The sequence below is a fragment of the Mixophyes fleayi genome, chromosome 3 (genome assembly GCF_038048845.1).
Source record: "Mixophyes fleayi isolate aMixFle1 chromosome 3, aMixFle1.hap1, whole genome shotgun sequence".
Taxonomy (NCBI): domain Eukaryota; kingdom Metazoa; phylum Chordata; class Amphibia; order Anura; family Limnodynastidae; genus Mixophyes; species Mixophyes fleayi.
This window is the reverse complement of record NC_134404.1, coordinates 104,086,059-104,108,533: the sequence shown is the minus strand read 5'-3', so window position 1 is coordinate 104,108,533 and position 22,475 is coordinate 104,086,059. Positions and strand designations below refer to the sequence as shown.

Here is a 22,475-nt window from a genome sequence, read left to right as displayed (position 1 = left end):
TCTATACTTGTAGATACAGTCAGGTCCATAAATATTGGGACATCGACACAATTCTCATATTTTGGGCGCTATACACCACCACAATGGATTTGAAATTAAACAAACAAGATCTGCTTTAACTGCAGACTTTCAGCTTTAATTTGAAGGAATTTACATCCAAATCAGATGAACGGTGTAGGAATTACAATGGTTTCTATATGTGCCTCCAGCTTTTTAAGGGACCAAAAGTAATGGGACAAACTAAACAATCCTACATCAAACTTTCACTTTTTAATACTTTGTGGCAAATCCTTTGCAGTCAATTACATCCTGAAGTCTGGAACGCATAGACATCACCAGACGCTGGGTTTCATCCGTGGTGATGCTCTGCCAGGCGTTTACTGCAAATGTCTTCAGTTCCTGCTTGTTCTTGGGGCATTTTCCCTTCAGTTTTGTCTTCATCAAATTCCCCCAAATTAAAGCTGAAAGTCTGCAGCAAAAGCACGTCTTGTTAGTTTCATTTCAAATCCATTGTGGTGGTGTATAGAGCCCAAAATATGAGAATTGTGTTGATGTCCCAATATTTATGGACCTGACTGTATATGATCAAGTCTGTTTTTGTTTTGTTCTTTATGAGAAGTATATATAAAGTAATGGAGTTTCCTTGTAGTCAATTAGCCCTGCTTTACCAAGACCAAAGAAAAGCAGCAAACAGATAAAGACGAAAACTGGCTTTAACCTAAATAACAGGTTTAACTGAATAACAGGTGAAAGTACATTGGTGAAGTCTAAATGTATGGCGTAAAGCAACATCTCTCACATAGAAGGTTTATTTTTTCACACATAGACTGACAGCTGTCAGCATCTCATGTTAAGGAAGATGGGGGAGAAGGAGGGAAAGGATTTAACAGTACACATAGCAGACAGAGCTCAGAGACGCATTCCAAAGCCTCTACGTTCACTACATCATGTGCTATGTGACTGTGGTTGCCATGGCAGTCACATGACATGGTGCAGAAATATGAATCAATAGTAGCAGACTGAAGAAACAGCCTGCCACAATGGTTTTTGTTAAAAAAAAAAAACACCACACATCATGTCTTCATTCTACTGCTGCTTTAAACATGCATAAACAAGTAAAATATTCAAATGATGCACGTGCTACATGCTCTACGGTACATAGTCAAAACACTTTAAGTAGACTTTGTTACTATAAAGAAAGAAAAATCAAAAGGACCTGAATACCAAAATAATGTGACATCTCCACTTTAACTCCTTCCTGCCCATTGTCAGTACATTTACATGTGAAGCAGGTGTGCTTTGGTGTGACCAGACTAAATTTCAGTTAAATACATTAAAAATACTGTGAAATGTGGTCTGGTCTTCATCATTTGGTCTTGAAGGGGTTAATAAATGGAGAGCAGCTGGCAAAGCCAATTATTTAGAATGCATTTTGGCTAAAGGCCCTCTTCATTGTTTCCAAAATATGGCCCCATGGATCTCCTCTGCCAGACACTTTCCTACATCTGCCATTTCCTTTCTCCCTCTTTTACTTCTTCTAGTCAACTTTTCTTGTATGCTTGCTGATTTTGTAAAACACAAGCTAAGAGGGAGAATTAACGTGTTGCCCCCAGTTTGTCTACATGTAAAACATTTTTCCTGTGCTCACCCGACTCTTGTGGCAGTTAGTATTTTGGAACCTAGGGCCTGATTCATTAAGGATCTTAAATGAAGAGGATCCTTATTTCAGTCTCCTGGACAAAACCATGTTACAATGCAAGGGGTGCAAATTAGTGTTCTGTTTTGCACATAAGTTAAATACTGACTGTTTTTTTCATGTGGCACACAAATATCAAATTTAAATTTCAGTGTACAAATAAGCTATCAAGTATTTGTGTGCTACATGAAAAAACAGTCAGTATTTAACTTATGTGCAAAACAGAAAACTAATTTGCACCCCTTGCATTGTAACATGGTTTTGTCCAGGAGACTGAAATAAGAAGTTTCTCAAGTTAAGATCCTTAATGAATCAGGCCCCTAGTTTTTATTGCGCCAAGATTATTGTAAATATAGATTGCTTGTTAAACGGGACGATACACTGAAAAACTGCTTGTTCTAAAATCTAGCCACTATCCTGTTAAAGATGTAATTGGCTAAGTATGTTATATGGGAGCTCCCACTCAAGTTAATAACTGCAAATATGTATAAAATTAGGGTTCCTGTACATAATAATGTATTGGTATATTTTCCCATTAAATTAAGGATTCGTTTTATTTTAATGCACAACATTGCATTTATGGTGAGACACAAAACATTATTAATGGATGTCGGGGTGCTTAGCCCCGTTGGAAGAGCCCCCAAAACATCTCTTTGTGTTTCTCATCCTTCTGTAGACAGACCCATTTAAAATACACATGACACTTTCTTTAGATCGCTCTTATGAGACTTGACTTCTTATTCTTCAGCCCACTGAGGAAATGCAAACACATTTTTATTCTATTTAATCCATATACTATACAACATCTAACATTTCTTTGCAATTCAGATTATTCTGCATCTTCAAAGGTTTGAACATTAGCATTTTGCATTTATTTCCTCACTAATTACATATTTAGCATCTGAAGACTAACTTGCCAGCAAACAGACTCAGTTGGTGCTTTATGTTTTAAAGCAGCAACCCCACATAGTTTTTTATAATTTAAATAGCAAGTTAAGCTCCTTTAAAGCATGCATCTGATAGTAATTTTTCTTAGCTGCCCTACAAATCATTATATTATTTTCAAAGTCTCTCTGGAGGCCATAATCAGAATCTCAGCATGTCATGTGGAGGCACAGGGGGCAGAAAAAGGTGGGGATTTTACAGTGCAGACAGAGCTCAGAGAGCAAGATTATAAACCATTACTGTCAGCCTGAAGAAACAAACCAAGGAAAATGGTTATTAGCAAGCTTCTTCTTACAGCCTGCCACAGTGATTTACTTTAAAAAATACAACTCACTACCCACTTATGGGATTATCTACCTTGTGTTTTTGTACTAGAATCTATGTCTATGTTTTAAAACTGAGGCCTCGCCGCCTTATTCATGTTCTTTTGCACTTTAAATAAACAGCTGAATGTGATAGTTTTTAATGATTATCTAATAAAAATTGACGCGGCCGCATCACGTGTCATGTGATGCGGCCACCTGTGCGCCCCCCCGGGCTGAAATTTGCCAGCCCGCCCCTGTGTGTGGTACTTAGTTTTGGTTTTGTGCAAGAGATGACACAGCAGAAACACAACTAGCAGAACAATTACAAAGATTCCCCACAGCTTACACATTTTTTTAATTTTTAATTTCTACACTATATGGAAAACAAACATGGCCAATAGCTTATGCAATGTCTTACAGTGTTTATATAATGCAGATTTCAATAACTATAAAATAATACTATAATCATACTAATCATATTATTGGAAAATAGCTCCGTTATAAATATTTCCTATGCATATGTGATGAAACCTCTGGGTAGCAGATAGGTTAGTGTAGATTGGTCTTTGTGTCAGATGTGTGTATTCAGCATTGGGCATTTGCACTGGTGATTAAACTCTAGATGTAAAAACAATGAAATGTAATTTTTAAAACAAATAGCTACTATAATTCCCTTCATGGCTTTTGGCATAGAGAATGCTAACAATAAATATTGTTATGTTCAAATGAACCAACCTCACCTGAAGGTGTCACACATACCTTTTATTAGCTGTAACAAAAAGCAATTTTCTGCCGTGCTGAAGTAATTAATATTTAACCTTTTAAGTTTGTCACAGGCAAAAATTTCAGAGCAGATACGCTCAAGACTGTAACTTCAACCTTTTGCTGATGTAGTTTTCATCAAGCTGAAAAGCTTTCAACTGACACTAGCCTTAAGCTGGGTACACACTTATGCAATCTTACTTCAGATGCAATTTGTGTAATGATCTCACCAACGATTGAAAGTCCCGGATGAGCATGTTGATTCATGTGTACACACCTGCACAATTTACCTTCAGATCTGTGATCTTCGTCTCTCTATCTTCGTGCCTGTGATAGAGTTGTATTATTGAAATAAAATTGCAATGCCCAGTTTCTCAGCTGCGAGTATGATATCTGTCCACCACAATAATTAGTAGAGTGAGTATTAAAAAGTGAAAGAACCATCACAAGTTAGGGTGACAGTGGTGGCAATGATTATAATGTGGCAATTGTTCTTTCCAGCATATAGTACAAAACTTTACCAACTTCTATAAAACTGTGCATTCCATGTATGTACTGTATGTATAGATTTATTAGGTAATATCTTCTATTGCCAGTAGAGATGATGCTCCGGTTATTGTTACTTCTATCATTGAGATTAGTTGCTTGGGCACCAAATTGGAGCACAGTTTCCACTGACATTCACTGGAAAGCAAAATATGCCAATGCATTCAAAGATAAGTTTCTTGTGTTGTTTCCTAGATGGTATTGGTAATTCGGAAGCTCAAACTGTCCTTACTGTGGTCTCAAAACCACTTGAAGTTGAATTTAAAGAGAGTGGCTTAAGCTACATGGACAAGTTGATGCTAAAAAAATACAGAAGGTACAGTATATCTTAAATACAGTAAACTAAATAGCAAGACTGAGCATTAATTGCAATCATATGGATTTTTAAAATTGAGTGAGCCTTTGTTCAAGATTTTGTACGTGTCCTCCACTCCCGGAAGTATGACGGCTGAGCAACAGATAGCAGAGACTGTGACACAGTGCCAGAGTCTTTGCTATCTCCTGTGCAGGCACCAGTACCATATATTCAGCGATCTTTTCTGATGTGGTCAGGTAACCTGACCGCCTCCTAAGAGATCGCCAAGTATATGACGCCAACTGTCTCTGCTCTGGGTGGAGGGTGGGCAACATGGGGCCCCGTTGACTTATGCACAGCACCCCCTGCAGCAGACCCTACCGCCATTATACATATGCCACTGTCTGCAGTTAAAGTTTGAACCTGCCCTTTAGATCAAATTAAAGGGTTTTTCCACTATTACAAATTTGTACTAAATCCCTTTCCTTCCTAATAATAGTACATCATGTTACATTTTAACTGTGCCTTAAACTGATTGCACATTCCATCATGTTGCACTACTTTCCGTCTGACAAATTTTCCACTCATAAGAAAAAACGTTTAATTGGAAAAAATAATAAAACATGTTGCAGCACTGTCATTGGTGTAGGTGTGAGTAATCTGTTTTGCATATTAGTTTTAAGGTTTTGTTGGTAAGTGTGCCAGCATACACCAATGTATTATTCATGTTTGTATAATTATTGTAAATATATATCAAAAAGAATATCTTTGTGCACAGAAAGGTGAAGGCAGGGTAACAATAGCACAGGAACTTAATTGTGGTTCCATTAAACAAAACAATAATAATATTTCAATATTAGGACTGCTGATTAACATAGTTCCTCTACCCCTCTAAGTATAATGAAAAAGGTATTGGTAACAGAGGCAGGTAAGTGTTTAAATGCTCTGTGTATAGATGCTCAGGATTTAGGATTTAAGCTCCCTGAACTGATTTCAATCATATCATGGGATATCTTAGATCTCATAGCTATTACTTAGAATAGGAATAAAGGGAGGTGGAGCTGCTTTTATGTAAAAATGAGATAAACGTTACTTTAATACAGGGCACTGAAGATTAGAGTTAGTGAGAAACAGAGTATTTTGGTAATTATAAACTATGCAGGTTTTTCCAATATGAAGAATTAGATCACCATGACAAGACAAGGACAAGACAAGGAATTTAATATATTATTAATAGAAAAAATAACTGCGATGTCAAAGTAAGTCAGCAAGGAGTGCTTATATGGGGCACCTCCCAAGCAGCTAGAGAACCAACAAACAAGGAAGCACTTCTGTATTTCATTATCACAAATGGACGCATACTGTCATACTGATTCATTAAGGTACTAAAAATGAAACGAAAATTGCGTTTTTCTTGTAAAAAGATACGTCTGATGTTGAATACGGATCTGGGTGCGCTCTGCTCTAACAGACAATACTCTGTAGGATACGTCCAACACGTATGTGGAATATAAAGTCCCAGCAGGGCGGACAGAAAAAAAAATGCAATTAATGTCACCTGTTAATAATATTGTCATTAAAAATTTACAATTACAATTATTAAGATTTTATGAATATCTACTGTACATAAAATGCATTTTTACAGATGTCTGTGATTGCAAACACATGCTCTAACATGCATACTCAGCCGTCATTACTAGTAATCGTCACTTGTACCAGAAAAACACGTACCTTTGAGATTCCCTAAGCTTGAATTGGCGTTGCCACGTCCACTCGAGCTTAGCATGGCCTTACTGTACATTGACTGTATGCATGCACCCATTTCCCTCTCCGTTCCGGCCCTGAAATCTAATGCTGTTGTAAGGGTCCATTGTACTCGAAGATTAATTGGATGTTGCTGCGTTCACTGGGGTATCGTCCAGTTCTGGGCATACGCAGGCAATTTTACAGACAATATCACACGTACCGACTTTTACATTCCTCAATGAATCTGGCCCATAGTATCAAATGTGTCTGTAGGAGAAATCTTGAGGTCTAGTAACTGTTGCATGTTTGCTTATTTATTTAGGTAGCAGAAAAGCAGAATGGTATTAAAACAAATTGTAATTTTTAGAAAGACTGACATTAGTGAAATGAGTAATCATTTATATGAATCTCTGTCAGCATGGTAATTGATAGAGTGCAGAAACAGTGAATTAAACCAAAAAAATACATTAATAAATGCAACAGAAGTTTGTGCCAGATATGGTAGTAAAAACAAAGAGAACAGAAAGCCAATATGGTTCTCCAAGGGATTTGGCAGCTATAAGTGCTAAGAGAATGTATTTAAGAAATATAGACAGACCAGGGGAGGATAAAGAAGCATATAAAGCTATTCTAAAAAAGACTAATCACACAATAAAACTTGCTAAAGCGAAAACAGGAAAGATTGCACAGTCAGTAAAAATGGTTGACCAAACTTTCTTTAGAAACATTAGTGAAAGGAAAAGAGAACAAAGCGATGATAAGTATGTCTACAACTTAAAACAGTGGATGGAGATAAAGAAATTGCAGACTGCCTAAATAGCTAGTTCTGCTCTGTATTCACTGTTGAAAATTGAAAAGGTTCTCCTACATTAGAGAGGGTATATATACCATGCTGTATTATACACACAAATATATTTACTGCAGAAGAGATGTTACTTAAACTGTAAAAACTAAAAGTAGTTTAAAACTGAAAGAAGAAGAACTTTTTACTGTATAGGTGATAGTATAGGTTAAAGATCCATGAAACATTCTCCCAGCAGATGGTGAGGACTCATACAGTACAATTTTTGGGACAAACCCATTGCTACTGTGAAGACTTACAAAAAAATGAACTCTTTTAATCATCTTGAATATTTCTATCATATCCCCTATGTTCCTTTTCGCCTCTAAGCTGAACATGGGCCTGATTCATTTAGGAACTTAGGCAAGAATTTGAGTAAGTTTTCTTACTTAAGTTTTCTGGACAAAACCATGTTGCAATGCATGGGATACAAATTAGTTTATTATTTGGCACATAAGTTAAATACTCACTGTTTTTTCATGTAGCACACAAATATCAACTTTAAATTTCATTGTACAAATAAGTTATCAAGTATTTGTGTGCCAAATGAAAAAACAGCCAGTATTTAACTTATCATCATCATCATCATCATTTATTTATATAGCGCCACTAATTCCGCAGCGCTGTACAGAGAACTCATTCACATCAGTCCCTGCCCCATTGGGGCTCACAGTCTAAATTCCCTAATATATACACACATTTACACAGACACAGACAGACAAAGAGGGAGATAGACAGACAGGGAGACAGACAGAGACTAGGGTCAATTTTTGAAAGCCAATTAACCTACCAGTATGTTTTTTGGAGTGTGGGAGGAAACCGGAGCACCCGGAGGAAACCCACGCAAACACAGGGAGAACATACAAACTCCACACAGATAAGGCCATGGTTGGGAATCGAACTCATGACCCCAGTGCTGTGAGGCAGATGTGCTAACCACTAGGCCACTGTGCAAAATAATAAACTAATTTGCACCCCTTGCATTGTAACATGGTTTTATCCAGAAAAGTTACCCAAGAAATGTGAGTAAGTTTTCTTACTTAAGTTCCTTAATACATCAGGCCCCATTTCTTTCCTGCATTAGAATGTATGCAGAACTAGACCAATTAAAACATTAGAATGTTCACTCTGCTAGACCAACCTATAAAGAAATAAGAGCAATAGAAAATTTGCAGGGCTAGACCTAGAAAGAAAAGGATCCCTTTCTTGGAAATAATCTGGAGTATTCTGAGGTCTTCATTTTATCATCATAGTCGTGTGTAAAGGGACTGTATCATGTCAATCTAAAAATCTGATTTTGTAATTTATGGGTAAAACAATTGCATTTTAAACAACTCCTCACTATGGAATCTTTTGTGCATATAATGTATATCACTTACTGTGTTTTATAGCCTACTAACTCTTTCAAATTCAGCCTTTCAGCAACCTAATTATCATACTGAGGGGGAAATTCACTAAACTGTGGTTTATTGTGCGTTATGCAAAGTGCCATACATTGGATGGTGGTTTCCAGATCCAAACCGCAGGATTTAATATCATGAAGTTTGGGTGGTGGAAACTTAAAACTGCTTCTGATGTGTGGTGGTTTGCAAACCCCTAAATCACATGTGGTTCGGACCAAATTGCATAGTAAAATCATGGTATGTGAAACAATTCCACTTTACCTATGTAGAGTGCCTGGCTTCAAATTGTGTATAGCTTGTATAATTATATTTAAAAAAAAAGTGAAAAAGGTCCTCTTCCTGAAGTTCCCTAAAAGTCCAGCTTATATAGCATCTCAGCAGCAGGCAAAATACTCCTACTGTTGTATCTAGAGAGTACCAGACCAGTTCTGACTAGCCCTGGGCCTATCCTGGTACCCCTAGTCGTTGACAAAATATAGTGCACTAACAGCTCATTGGTTTTCTTGCATCCTGGCGCTTGTACAACTACCAGCATGCACATGTGCGGAAATGCAACATGCACTTGTAGTGCCACAAGTGTGCATTCTAAGTGATGTCCCCATAAGAACTAAATAACTACTGAACCCATAGTAAATAAATAATGCTGCCATAATAAATAAAGAGTTAATGCCTCCTTAAGAAGTAAAGCATTATTGCCTCATAATAAATGAAAATTAAGATGAATGAAAGGCCCCATAATAAAGAGTTAATGACACCATAATTTCAAATAATTTTTTGCGCTCATAAAAATATATTGAACGTTGCGCTCGTAATAAATACTTACGGTACTTAAATCCACTCTTTCTTGGTCTTCCTTAATGGGAAGATGGTAATCCATAAGGAGAAAGACTGAAAACCAAATGGAGCTCCTGAGGAGCAACTGAAGCAAATTTAATTAAACAGGAGCAGTCTCTTTCAAGAGTGCACTTTACACAGAAAAAAATCCCCCAGCAACATTGCTGTGAATCAGTTGGAGAGTGTTATTCTATGTCACTCTGCGATCCCACTGACACCTGCTGGCTTCCCCTGCTGCTACTTACCTCCTCCATCACTCCGGCAGTCACCGCGGCTTTCCTCCGCAGTCTCAGTCTTGCCGTTTCTTCATCACATGCACGGACTCGGCGACTGTCATTTTTTCGCTCTGTCTCCTTCTCTACCTATCAGCTGTGCTGTTCCTATATATAAGGCACCTCCTTCACACCCTGGGTGCCAGATCTTCAAGTCTCATCTCCTGATCAGACCTGTGCTCCCTGAATCCGGTTCTCTCTAGTGTCTGCAGAGTATTCCACCTGTTTGGATACTTGGCTTCAGTGTGTGCTTTTCACCAATCCCACTTGTAACAGAACTTTTCGACCGATTAAAGGTGCTCAAGTGTTTACCAAGTTTGATCTTTGAAGGACCTATAACCTAATCCACATCCGCAAGGTTGACTAATGGACGACTGCAATCAACACTAGAGACGGTCACTATGAGTACCTGGTAATGCTCTTTGGTCTCTGTAACTCTTCAGCAATTTTTCAAAGTAACGTAAATTAGATCTTCAGACACCTGCTCTACTTCTGTGTCGTCGTATAATTAGACGACATTCTCATTTTCTCCAAGGACCATCACTCACATTGTCGTCAAGTGTCTGAAGTATTGTCTAGACTTTGCAGGAACCAACTATTTTGCAAGCTCGTGAAATGTTCCTTTGAGACCCGTCAGAAGTCTTTTTTGGGTTACATAGTCTCCGGCTCCGGCCTGCAGATGGACCCAGACAAAGTCCAAGCCATTGTGGATTGGCCCCTTTCGTCTGGTCTTAAAGCAATCCTGCGCTTTCTTGGCTTCGACAATTATTACAGACAATTCATCCGGGGTTATTCTACGCTAGTGGCTCCCATTGCGCCGCTCACGTGTAAAGGAGTGAATACTAGAACTTGGCCTCCCGAGGCTCTGGAAGCATTTGACATTCTCAAGAATGCCTTCTCTCCAGCTCCTATCCTTAGACAACCAGACTCTTCATTACTTTTTTTCGTTGAGGTTGATGCATCAGCCATTGGTTTGGTTTTTTTTTGGAGCGTTGCTTTCCCAGTTTCTTTCTCCGGGGGAGAAATCTCACCCCTGCACCTATTTTGCTCGTAAATTTCTGCCGGCCGGGAAGAATTATGCTATTAGAGACATTAGCTTCTAGCTATGAAACTTGCTCTTTTTGAATGGATCCTTGGCTTCAGTGTGTGCTTTTTCCCAACCTCAGCTGCAGATCATCGTACCGTCCTGTGATCCTGATTTTAGGGGCTTCCCAACTTCCCAGGACCTCCGCGACAGCCTCAGCTGCAGATAATCGTACCATTCTGTGAACCATTCTGTGATCTTGACTCTAGGGGCTTCTCCACTCCCCAGGACCTTTGCGACAACCTCAGCTGCAGATCATCGTACCATTCTGTGAACCATTCTGTGATCTTGACTCTAGGGGCTTCCCAGCTCCCTAGGACCTACGCAACAACCTCAGCTGCAGATCATCGCACCAATCTGTGATCCTGACTCTAGGGGCTTCCCAGCTCACAAGGACCTCCGCATCCTCATCTCTCCTGATCTCTGGTTCCCAATACGGTTTTGCTCGTAGCCCTCCATGAGGACCACAACCTGCGGTTAGGGAGCCGCAAAGTCCAACCCCCCTTGCAGGGGTCCCTGGCAAATACCTCCCTCTCCGTTTGACTCTGCGGCTCTTGGAGGGTAGTGCCAACTCGGGCAATCCGAACGGGTGTGCTCCTGACTTCCTGAGCGTGATATTCTATTTGTACATAAAATGCAGAAGTCTCAGTTATACACACTGGCAAATTTATGATCTGCCACCTGCCCAGTCAACACGTTACTGCTACTAGAGTGGTCCTATCTCTGGAAAATAGGAGTCCCTATATTGAGTCATACATTCATGTATTTTTAAATTGAGAGCTTATTTACCAAGAGTTATCCCAGGATCCTCCAAAGTGACAGTAGAGGACCAGCACTCCCCATCAGCTACTAATACCAAACATTCCTATCCAACTATATAGAAATGGATGTTGCTCAATCAATTTACAGTTTCATAGCAGGTACTTCAGAGGTTGGGGATATCTCATTCAAGCATATGCTGTGGCTCTATAGATTGAGCAACTTCCATTTCTGTATTGTTGTTTAAGTGTAAACTTTAGTAAAATTCCTCCTTAATCTCCATAGCAGAGTGTGTTGAGTGAGCGCATGACTGTGTGTTGAGTTCTCTCTGTGTCGAGTTCTTCTCTTCTTTTGTCAGCAGAATTGCTTTGGATGTTTGGCTCACAGGGTTGTAATTGATAACCAGTGGTTTGCCTTGTCAAGAGTTTATTACAGTATGCTGCATGCCTTTGTATTCCCAATTTTGAGAATGCATAATGACTCTGATTTGATAGATTACAGCGCAGCTCATGTGGAATGCATATTTTGAATTTGTCTGGTTTTACATAGTTGACATTGGAGGAGGAGTCTATATATTTAGCTGTGATGAACCAAAAACCCAGAGAAAACAGCTGTTTTCTCCAAAAAATGGCACAGCTTTTCTTTCAATTTATTAAGGGGTTATCAGAGAAATCAGAGATTTCTCCTACCTTAACCTATTTTATGTTGGTCACTGCAGTCCCCATAGACTTCTTTGGGGACTGCAATCTGACCCCATTTTACAATCTGGGCTAAAGCCTTGTTTTTAACCATCATTCTTTTCAGTGGAGTCCATAGGTCACTGGAGAAGATGCTGTGGATCCATTACCAGGTCCCACCACTTTGCACATGCGTGACCTTAGCCCGCGCAATAGCCAAACAGGGGTCACTTCCTCCTTTCGTCGGCAGTGCTGACTGCCGATGAAGGAGGTTTTAGTTAGTTTAGGAGGGGAGTTTCGCCAGAGCTCACCAATGAGCTTTGGCATGGTAAATACAAGTGGGATTACATTTTGTATCACTGCAGTATGCAGTCATACAAACTGATACTTGCAGCTGTCGAATAGCCACTACTGGTAATTAAACCCATTAGTTGAATTTACTAAACTGGTTAGAAAAAGTGAAGATGTTGCCTATAGCAACCAATCAGACTATAGTTTTCGTTTATTTAGTAGATTCTACAAAATGACAGCTAGAACCTGATTGGTTACTGTAGACAACATCTCCACTTTTTCAAACCCGCAGTTTAATAAATATACCCCCAAGTCTTTGTTGTTTCACTGAAAGCTTTGCCTGACTTTCAAAACAGTTTATAGGAGTTTTCTTTTTTGCCTTTACAGTTACTTTTTTTTCTTGGTACCCTTTCTACAGACTACTAATGCAAACAATTTACCACATTTGCTCTAGTGACTTTGCATTAAATAGTTGACAGCCATTTAAAAATTGCAGTGTTCCCAAGCACAGCTTTTGTTTACATTCTCCTTGTGTGAATAGCACCACAAAGCTGAGTTCATTTTATTTTGTGCGAACTACCTTTTATTTAATTAAGGGCTGAAATAGCTTGTGTATTTTCATCCATTCTATAGAGACATTGGAAATCCTCAGTTGTTCATCTGTTGTTGAATTCCTTTAGCTAGATAGGTGTTATAGTTCAGCAGCTGACTGGCCACAATTTTCCTTAGATTGCTTTTATGCATGAATCATTTTAGAGCTATTGCAGGAGATGTTTTGCGGTAAATACGATAAAAATATTCAGAGTAGTTCTTGTTTCCTTAATTCAAATGTACAAACCAACCCAATGCTTTTCACACAGGTCTCGTGTGTTTTGTTTGCTGGCTGCTCAAACAACTGTTTTTATAGTCACATATGGGTTACACCGGTACTAAAGACCAACCAGGCAAGTAATAGCCAAGCCCTAAGCATGAAATTCAGGTTTATATGTAATGTAAAGATAAAGGCATGTACTTATACATGCAGAAGCAGATTTTATGTTACTAAGGGTCTGCAAGTAAAATACAAATAAATAAATCTTACTTATGTGCCAGTTTATTTTTATTTACAAGTTGTCCCCTTATAAAAAGAATGATGTCAAAAGATATGACAGTATTAGGCTCAGATATGTGAGGTTGTAATTTCATACATCAGCTTGACTTCTACTTTATATAAAATATGAGACCAGTCCCAGTGGTCCTTAGCACTTAAATGCTTGTAGGATCTTTGTGACAATTAGTTTTGTCTTTTTCAACCGAAGAGACCTGGAATTTCTGGATATATGGAATAATATTTTACATTACATTTCCTTCCTAGATTACAGGAGGCTCTGGTGCCAAATGAATTTCTTTATTAAATAAAATCTTTATTTGCACAAGTATATCTTGCTTCTGCTTCCTTTTTCAGAACTCCGGTTAATCTAGTCCCAAGTAAACGCCTAGATAAAGTAAGATATTCTCCCACCATATCAGATAATGAAGTGGATGAGTGGAATCATTTGACAGGTTAGTATGTCTCCGCTGCATTACTATTGACTTTCCTAAAGCGACTGAATAAAACGTTAATGTCATTGACTTTGCACTAATTCTTACCTGGTTGTTACTCTTTCAAGCTGAAGAAATGGAAGCTCATGAACGTTATGTGTCTTTGTTCAGAGCAGAGGAACATGTCAGGGGCGACGTGCTGCATGAACCTGCTTTAAAAATTGTGGAACTGGATAAGGTATTGGGAGACCATTTAAACTTTGATTAAAGGGTGGCTAAAGTAGATTTCTACTTGCATTGTTTTGTCCCTTGCACCAATTTATAAAGTTTATTTTTGTTATCACTGAATACAACACCTTCACTTCAGAATAAAACAAACACTTGTTCAGCAGTTAGTTCCCGTTGAGTTGCAATAGAGGTTACCTCAATTTATATGTTTACCTTTAGTTAAATGTATATACTGCAGTCCTAGGACAACATTGCAATTACAGAATAATACTGCAGTACCAGAATAGTACAGTCCCAGAACAATACCGTTTTGCATAGATTAGGTGAGATAAGGTAGTAAGTAATATTGACCACACACTTGACTCAATATAGATGTATGTGACCCCAACATAATAGTGATGAAACAAGAGTGAGAATAATCTTATACAAATGGATCATTTTCAGGTATACCCATATATCAGAACGACTGGTAGATGCCTGCAGTAGGTAAAGACTTATAAATAGTACAACAGTATAAACATTCTTACATGTATTATGAATTTCATTCAAGACAGTGCAAACTAGAATAAAAATTACCATTGTTATTTTTAAGTTCAGATTGTATTATCAAAACCTATGTGTATTGCTTTTTGCTGTTTTTGAAAGGTGGATTGATGCCAAAACAAGAATCACAAATTATTTATTTGTAGTGATTACATAAAATAATACACTCATTTGCTTTTAGTTCACTTTCTTGAGATATATTTTGAAAAGGTGATAATGATCTGTAGGAGGACAGCTAAGAAAATGACTCAAGTTCATCAGATGCGTACTTAAAAAGGTGCTTGCTATTTAAAGTCATTAAATGTTTAGGTGGTATTTCTGCTTTAATGTTAAGCATGTCCAGAGGGAGGGGTTTGACTTCCTGAATAATGGTTTGTAATATTTGGAAACTATGGTGTGAAACATCTAAAACAAAATGAAAAGAGAAAAGGGTAGAGAACAATCAAAACACAATGTAGAGGGACAAGTGAAAATGGTGCCTGATTACAAGTCCTAGACACAAATATATTTTCATCCTTCATTTTATAACTTATTTGGGTTTTATTAAGTTTTCACATATTATACATTGTACAAGAAAGAAAAAAAGGGAAATACAAGGGTACACAAACCAAGGGCATACATAACAGACTGTAAACATATTCTGAGGCCTATTTATCAAATAGAGAAACTGCATTTCTGCCAGATGTAGGGATTTTTCCAGTTTATGAAAGCCCCCCAGGGGTAGCTGACAGTAGCTTTCGCTGGCAGCCTGTTTCAGAAGGGAAGCTGCGGTACAAGCAGGGCCGGATTTACCGCTAGGCAACCTAGGCACCTGCCTAGGGCCTAGCGGCTCTCGGGGGGCACAGCTGGGGGGGACAGGAGCAAAATAAAAAATAAAAAATTTGGCCCCTCCCCCGACTCGCGGCACCCCCCCCCTCCGCGAGTCGGGGTCGGGGGGGTCGGGTGCCGCGAATCGGGGGAGGGGGGGTCGGGTGCCGCAAATTGGGTCCCGGCAGCCTCTTCTCCTCTCAGTGTCTCAGTGATAGAAAGAGGAGAAGAGGCTGCCGGGACCCGACGAGCGATCACGTGACTCTTTTTTTTTTTTTTAAATCTGGACTGACTGAGGAGGAGCAGCGTGCCGGAGAAGAAAGGCAATATAAAGGTAAGTAATACAACGGAGGGACAGAGGTGGTGATGGTGAAGGGGCACAGAGGTGGTGATGGTGATGGGCACAGAGGTGGTGATGGGCACAGAGGTGGTGATGGTGAAGGGCACAGAGGTGGTGATGGGCACAGAGGTGGTGATGGTGATTGGCACAGAGGTGGTGATGGTGATGGGCACAGAGGTGATCGTGAAAGGGCACATGTGATATTGTGAAGGGGCAAAAGTGACAATGAAGGGGCACAGTGTGATGATAGAGGGACAAAAGTGACCAGAGCACATACTTGGATTTATGCGTATTAATTTTGCAAACAACTTAAGTAAGTATTTCTGCCCTGACTTCAATATTTATTAGGTTGTTTTGACCCAACTACTTAAAAAAACGGGACTGCTTGGTAATTATTTAGGGGTGCCTTTTTCTGCAGCAGGGTGGCCTTGCTCTTTTCACATGTTAGGTACGCCCCCAAAGTTGCAAGCCACGCCCTCACCTCCTTTGGCGGCACATGCTTTCATATCTACTTAACTATAGGGGTATATGGTAGGCATGCGGTGGCACATGCTTTCACTTCTACGTAACTATAGGGGTATATGGTAGGCTGCAAAAATATAGTGCTATGGATTGTTTCAGGGAGGGGGCCCAAAAACAGTATCCTGCCTAGGGCCCTATGAGGTCTAAATCCGGCTCTGGGTACAAGTATCCTGATACTGCGATAGCCCGGGTGTCACTGCAGAAAAAAATGCTTCATTATTAAGATAAACCTTTTTCCCTTTGCTTTTTCTGTAAAAGTTATTATTTATTTTTCTTTACAATTGTTTTCTCTTTTTTTGTTTGTTTAACGTTATTATTTATTTTTGGAATAATTCTGGAAGTGTAAGCACAAAGCCGTGCTTCCATTTCCAATACACATGAGGGTCCCTGCACTCACCTGATGAGCACTAAAAGCCCCGTTACCTCTTACAGCCAGTATCGCCAGTGAGCTGAGTATCTCTCAGCTGCCTTGGTAACAATTGTTTCATAAATCTCGTGGAGAGAACATTTGCTATCACTGCAATAGCCACCAATGGAAGAACTTGATTTTGTAAAGCTGATTGATAAATAGACGCCTCTGTCTCCAACAGTGACAGTACTACCTTTTTAGAAGATTTGTTGTGATATGGTTAAAATTCTTGAATTTGTATAAATGTATGCATACAGACCCATCTGTCTATGGTAGTCTTTTCCAGCCTCTTAGAGTTTCACATCTTCACATAGTTCATGTTTATAGGTGAAAATAGGAGATCAGCAGCTCTCTAATTTGGGAGACTATAGCAAGCAACAATTCATTATACTTAATCACACCTCTAAAAATCTTGAGTGGAAATTCTTTTGTAATTGTGAAAAAGACAATAAATCGAGATTTTCTAATAGGTTTTGAAAAATAATGATACCATTGTTATCCCAACGATGAGGTTTAAATCTTGGATGAATTTGAACAGTGCCTGGATATTTGTAACAAAGGGAGTGACAGACTACCTGATTGGTCAATCATTTAGTCCCAGGTAAAGAGTGTATCAATAGTAGCTTTAGATGTGTCCCTGTGAAATGGTCTTTCCTTAGCAGATATCCAAATTAATTCTTCTAATGGACATGTTACATTCAAGTCTTTTTTCCAATTTACCAATCAATACCAATTTAGAGTGCCAGTCCTTTAGTTGATTGAAGAGACATGCCAATTGATATTTTTCTAGGTTGGGAAGGCTAGGTCTTCTTTGTTTTTTTGAAAGGTACATGTGTTCTCTAGCCGATCTAGATTTGTTTTCCCAGGTAAAGGCTGATGTAATAGTTTAAAATAGATTTATAATTTTGATGGGTAAAATGTGTGATATGGTCCTAAACAAATCATCATTTTTATTGCTGCAATGCAGTGCAGCCACTTGAACTTATAGCTCACACAGGATTTAGTGAGTGTTGCAGTTTACTTATTGGGAGGAGGCAATTACAGTCTAATACAGTGGTTCCCAAACTTTTGCAGTTCGCGGCACCCTTAGAGTCTCCATCATTTTTTCAAGGCACCCCTCCAAAATAATTATCGAGCAGTCCTGTTTTAGAAGTAGTTGGGTCAAAAACACGTAATAAGTATTTAGGTCAGGACAGAAATACTTATTTAGTTGTATGCAAAAATAATACACATAAATCCAAGGGAAAAGAATATTTTTATATATTTTTTTCAATTCTATTTCTGTTAAAGAATAATTGACAGCTAACTCACACTGTGCCCCCTCTGCATTTCCACACACGCTGCCCCCTCGCAGTCTGCCCCCTCTGCATCCACTCACTCTGCCCCCTCTGCATCCACTCATGCTGCCCCCTCTGAATCCACTCACGCTGCCCCCTCTGCCACTTGTCATGCTTCCCCCTCTGCCCCTTGTCACGCTGCCCCCTCTGCTCTTTGTCACGCTGCCTCCTCTGCCCCTTGTCACGCTGCCCCCTCTGCTGCGTCCAGCCAAAAAAAACCAAAACTTACCAATCCACGCGGCACCCGGGACCCAGCATTCTCCTCTCTCCTGTCAGCTGCGGGAGAGAGGAGGATGCAGGATCTCGGGCGCCGCGCGGATTAGTATTTTTTTTTGTGTTTTTTTTGTGTTGTTTTTTTTTTTCTGGCTTGAGAGCCGCGGCGCACACTTTAGGAACCGCTGGTCCAATACATCTTCATCTTTGGCTGGTATTTGTATACCTAAATAGTTTAAGGATTTTGATTCCCTACATATTGAAATTCTTCTTTGATGTTTTTGAGTGCCTCGTGGGGCATATTAATTTTAACAGCTTCTGATTTAGCGGTGTTCAATTTATAATAAGGAGTTGCTATATATTCCTATAATATGGTATGTAAGGCTAGTAAAAAGTTCTTGGGCCTGATAACAAAGAACATGATATTATCTGGAAATAGACATAATTTATGAATGGATTCTTTTATTTGGCTCCCTCTGATATCCTCATTGTATCAGCCAATAGTACAATACAATTTAATACAAGTATTCCATTATTAATCACATATTTTGATGGCCATTGAATCCACTTTTGCAGAAAGGCCAGTATATATTCAGTAAGACGATCATTTTGTAATTTTGGCAGTGGGATATGTCTTTATGGTTTGAGAGTGGTTATTTTCTGTACTTCCAGTGTTTAATTCGGGAAATATCCTTTATCAGAGCCTTAATTATAAACTTTTTAAGGATCAGGATAATTTCCTGTTGAAAGGTCTTGTAAAAGCTGTAGCTTTATTTTTTATAAGGGTTTTTATTGCCTCTTTTACTTCTCTTTCTGATCAGTCCCTATTATGAGTTCATTCCTAGTCAGGATCTATTATACCACTTTCATACTGCCGCCCCTGCAATATCCCGGGTTTTTGAAGCGGGGTTTTTGCAGGGGCTCGGAGCATCCCAGCTCAGAAACACCATTCATACTGCACCTCGGACCCGGGAATTTCCTGGGTTTGACCCCATTCATACTGCACAAGTCTGTGCCCTGGCAATTTGTGGGAGTCATCACCAGAGCACTTTTCATTGGCTGTAATACCCCATTCATACTGCACCAAAATCCCGGGTTTTTCCTGGGTTGAGCTCAAACGACCCGGGTCTTGGTGCAGTATGAATGGTACAAGTGAAAAATCCCGGGTCTAAAAACCCGGGTCTTCAACGAGGGGTAATTCCCGGGCCGGACCCGGGTTGCCTGCACTATGAATGGGAGGGGGAGGTGAGAGAGAGAGAGAGAGAGATTTTTTCATATTCCAGCTTTCAGCCAATGAAAAGTGCTCTGGTGATGACTCACACAAATTGCCAGGGCACAGACTTGTGCAGTATGAATGGGGTCAACCCGGGAAATTCCTGGGTCCAAGGTGCAGTATGAATGGTGTTTCTGAGCTGGGACACTCAGAGCCCCTGCAAAAACCTGGCTTCAAAAACCCGGGATATTGCAGGGGCGGCAGTATGAAAGTGGTATAAGTCTCTCTCTCTCTTTCTCTCTCTCTCTCCCTCTCTCTCCCTCTCTCTCTCTCCCTCTCCCTCTCCCTCTCCCCCCCCCCCCTCCGGGAATTACCCTCCATAAATCCCGGGTTGAAGCCGTTTTTAGGCCCGGCATTTTTCACTTGTACCATTCATACTGCACCAACACCCGGGTCGTTTGAGCTCGACCCAGGAAAAACCCGGGATCTTGGTGCAGTATGAATGGTGTATTAGTAGGAGATTTAAGTTTGATACAAAATTTATTAGACATTGATCAAAGGGTTGAGGTGTATGGAAGTCTTTATGTGGGTTGTGTAAATGTTCATAGTATGTGGCAAAGATGATTTTTTTTTATTGTTCATATTAGTCTGTTGATTATTGTTTTCAATGAAACGTTTATATCTTATTGTTGTTTCTCATTTGTTTTTATTAATTCTAGCCACAGTTGGCTGGATGCTGTTCCTCTCAATACTGCTTTAAGAACTTATTATTATTACTATTATTATTATTATTATTATTATTATTATTTAATTTTATTTTTAAACTTACAATCTATGGAACAGTAGTAGTTTGTTAGAGGTCCTAGAGGGGTGGTAGAGTAGAATAACCTAGAGAGGGTAATTGAGCAATTTGACATTTCTGTCTCAAGAGGTGGGTTTTCAGAGAATACTTCATGGTTTGGAGGCTAAAGGAAGGTCTTGTTGTGATATTGAGGGCTTTCATCAGAGTGGGTGCAGTCCAAAAAAAGTCCTGTAATAGGGAATGGGAGAAGGTAATGAGTGTGGATGACAGATGCAGAGCTAACAAATTGGAGGGGTCCGTCTCTGACATTTTTTGATTCAACTGAAGAGATGTATGTCGGTGCAGTTTTGTTTTATGATAAACTGGGTGTTTGTAATGATAGCAAATTAGTCCAGAATAGGTGAAGCATATACGATTTTGTTGAAGCATGAACACACTGTTGCAGAACATGACGGAGCAGTTAAATAAACAAACACAATCCAGGAATATCAGATAACAATCAGAACACAGTTAAGGTTTAGCAGAATCCGGGTATGTCTGGATAGAATCAAACAGTCTTTGAACACTAACTGGATAACAGTTTGCAGGTAATTTGCAGGAACAAATACAAAAGTGGAAGCTGCTCAAATCAATTTATAGGCCATAACAGGTGCTTGAAAGGGTGGGGTTATCCTGCAAGGAACATACACACAACATTTTTTCACCCAGCACACTGCTATAGCCAGCAACAGATCTGCCATTTCTACTGTAGATAAAAATGCAAAAGTCTTTGTTGCACACATTTGCAAATGTATGTTTAAGCCATCCTGCCACGCCAAGGTGCTTTTGCTAATAGGGTGGTCCTGCTCTAAACAATGAGAGTCCCATATATTTGGGCCATACATATGTGTTTTTAAATTGAGAGCCAACTTACCAAAGAGGTACCCCAGAAGCCTCCAAACAGCAATTCAGTGCCATTACCCCCTCTCAGCTACCGACACCAACATGCCTCTCAGACAAATACAAAAGTGGAAGCTGCTCAAATCAATTTATAGGCCATAACAGGTGCTTGAAAGGGTGGGGTTATCCTGCAAGGAACATACACACAACATTTTTTCCACCAGCACACTGCTATAGCCAGCAACAGATCTGCCATTTCTAATTTGCAGGAACAAGTAAGGAAGGAAACTTACAATGAAGTAGATTACAAGTAGAGATGCTCACTAACCCCCGTGTTTGGGTTTTGGTTTTGGATCTGGATTACCTTCGTGTTTTGGTTTTGGTTTTGCCAAACCGCCATTGCGTGTTTTGGTTTTGGTTTTGTTTGGTTTTGTTTTGCTATTTTGATTAAAAATCATTTTTTTTGGGCCTAAAATATTCAAATATAGTGTTCCACCTGTTTCTGTTTCTTGGATAAGTAATGTAATTGTAAAGCTAATAAATTATCCAAAAAACAGTTTAATTCCTGGTAGGCCTTCATTAATTCGACACACAAACCAGATTATCTTCCTCTCCATCTATGAATATTGGCAATGCAGCCATCGTCTTTGGATGTATATTACACCCTACACTTATACTTAAATATGTAAAAAAATGGACAAAGGCAGTTTGGTTTCTGTCTCTCTAGGCCCCCTTCCAGTTGTAGAAAATACCAAAAATTCAGCCGTTATAGACTGTACAATATTAATTGAATTGGAGAAAGCCAGTTTGGTTTCTGTCTCTCTAGGCCCCCCTCCACTTGTATAAAATACCAAAAAATTCAAACCAGCCCAGATGTCAAACTCTTGTGGTCTGCCACCTGCGTCATCTCTGCTTGTGTTTGGAAAGTGCAAATTGGTGCCAGAACCTCACGGGCCAGAACTGCTGCCACTGGTGCCACCCTGCTGCCACTAGCGCAGAACTTACACAATCAATCGCATCCTCATCAGCGCCCTCGTCGGCTACCCAAATCTCCCCCTCATCCTCTTCTAATTCCAAAGTGTCATCCTCACTTGGTGTATCACCGGCTACACTAGGGCTGTGCAGGCACACATCAGCAGAACTGCTGAAAGGGTCCCTCTTTATGGGTACACTAACAGAATGCTCACGATTAGACATCCCACTGT

The 22,475-nt window shown here is 39.5% G+C and overlaps 1 protein-coding gene across 3 annotated transcripts in view; it reads left to right on the top strand.

Moving 5' to 3' along the window:
* The window catches only part of ZBBX (zinc finger B-box domain containing), a 144,274-nt gene that overhangs the window by 39,343 nt on the left and 82,456 nt on the right, over positions 1–22,475 (top strand). For all 3 annotated transcript variants that reach the window (XM_075202080.1, XM_075202082.1, XM_075202081.1), the window contains exons 10-12: positions 4,450–4,570; positions 13,901–13,998; positions 14,106–14,215. In XM_075202080.1, coding sequence (XP_075058181.1) covers positions 4,450–4,570; positions 13,901–13,998; positions 14,106–14,215 — 329 coding nt within the window. The remainder of the gene's footprint in view (positions 1–4,449; positions 4,571–13,900; positions 13,999–14,105; positions 14,216–22,475) is intronic.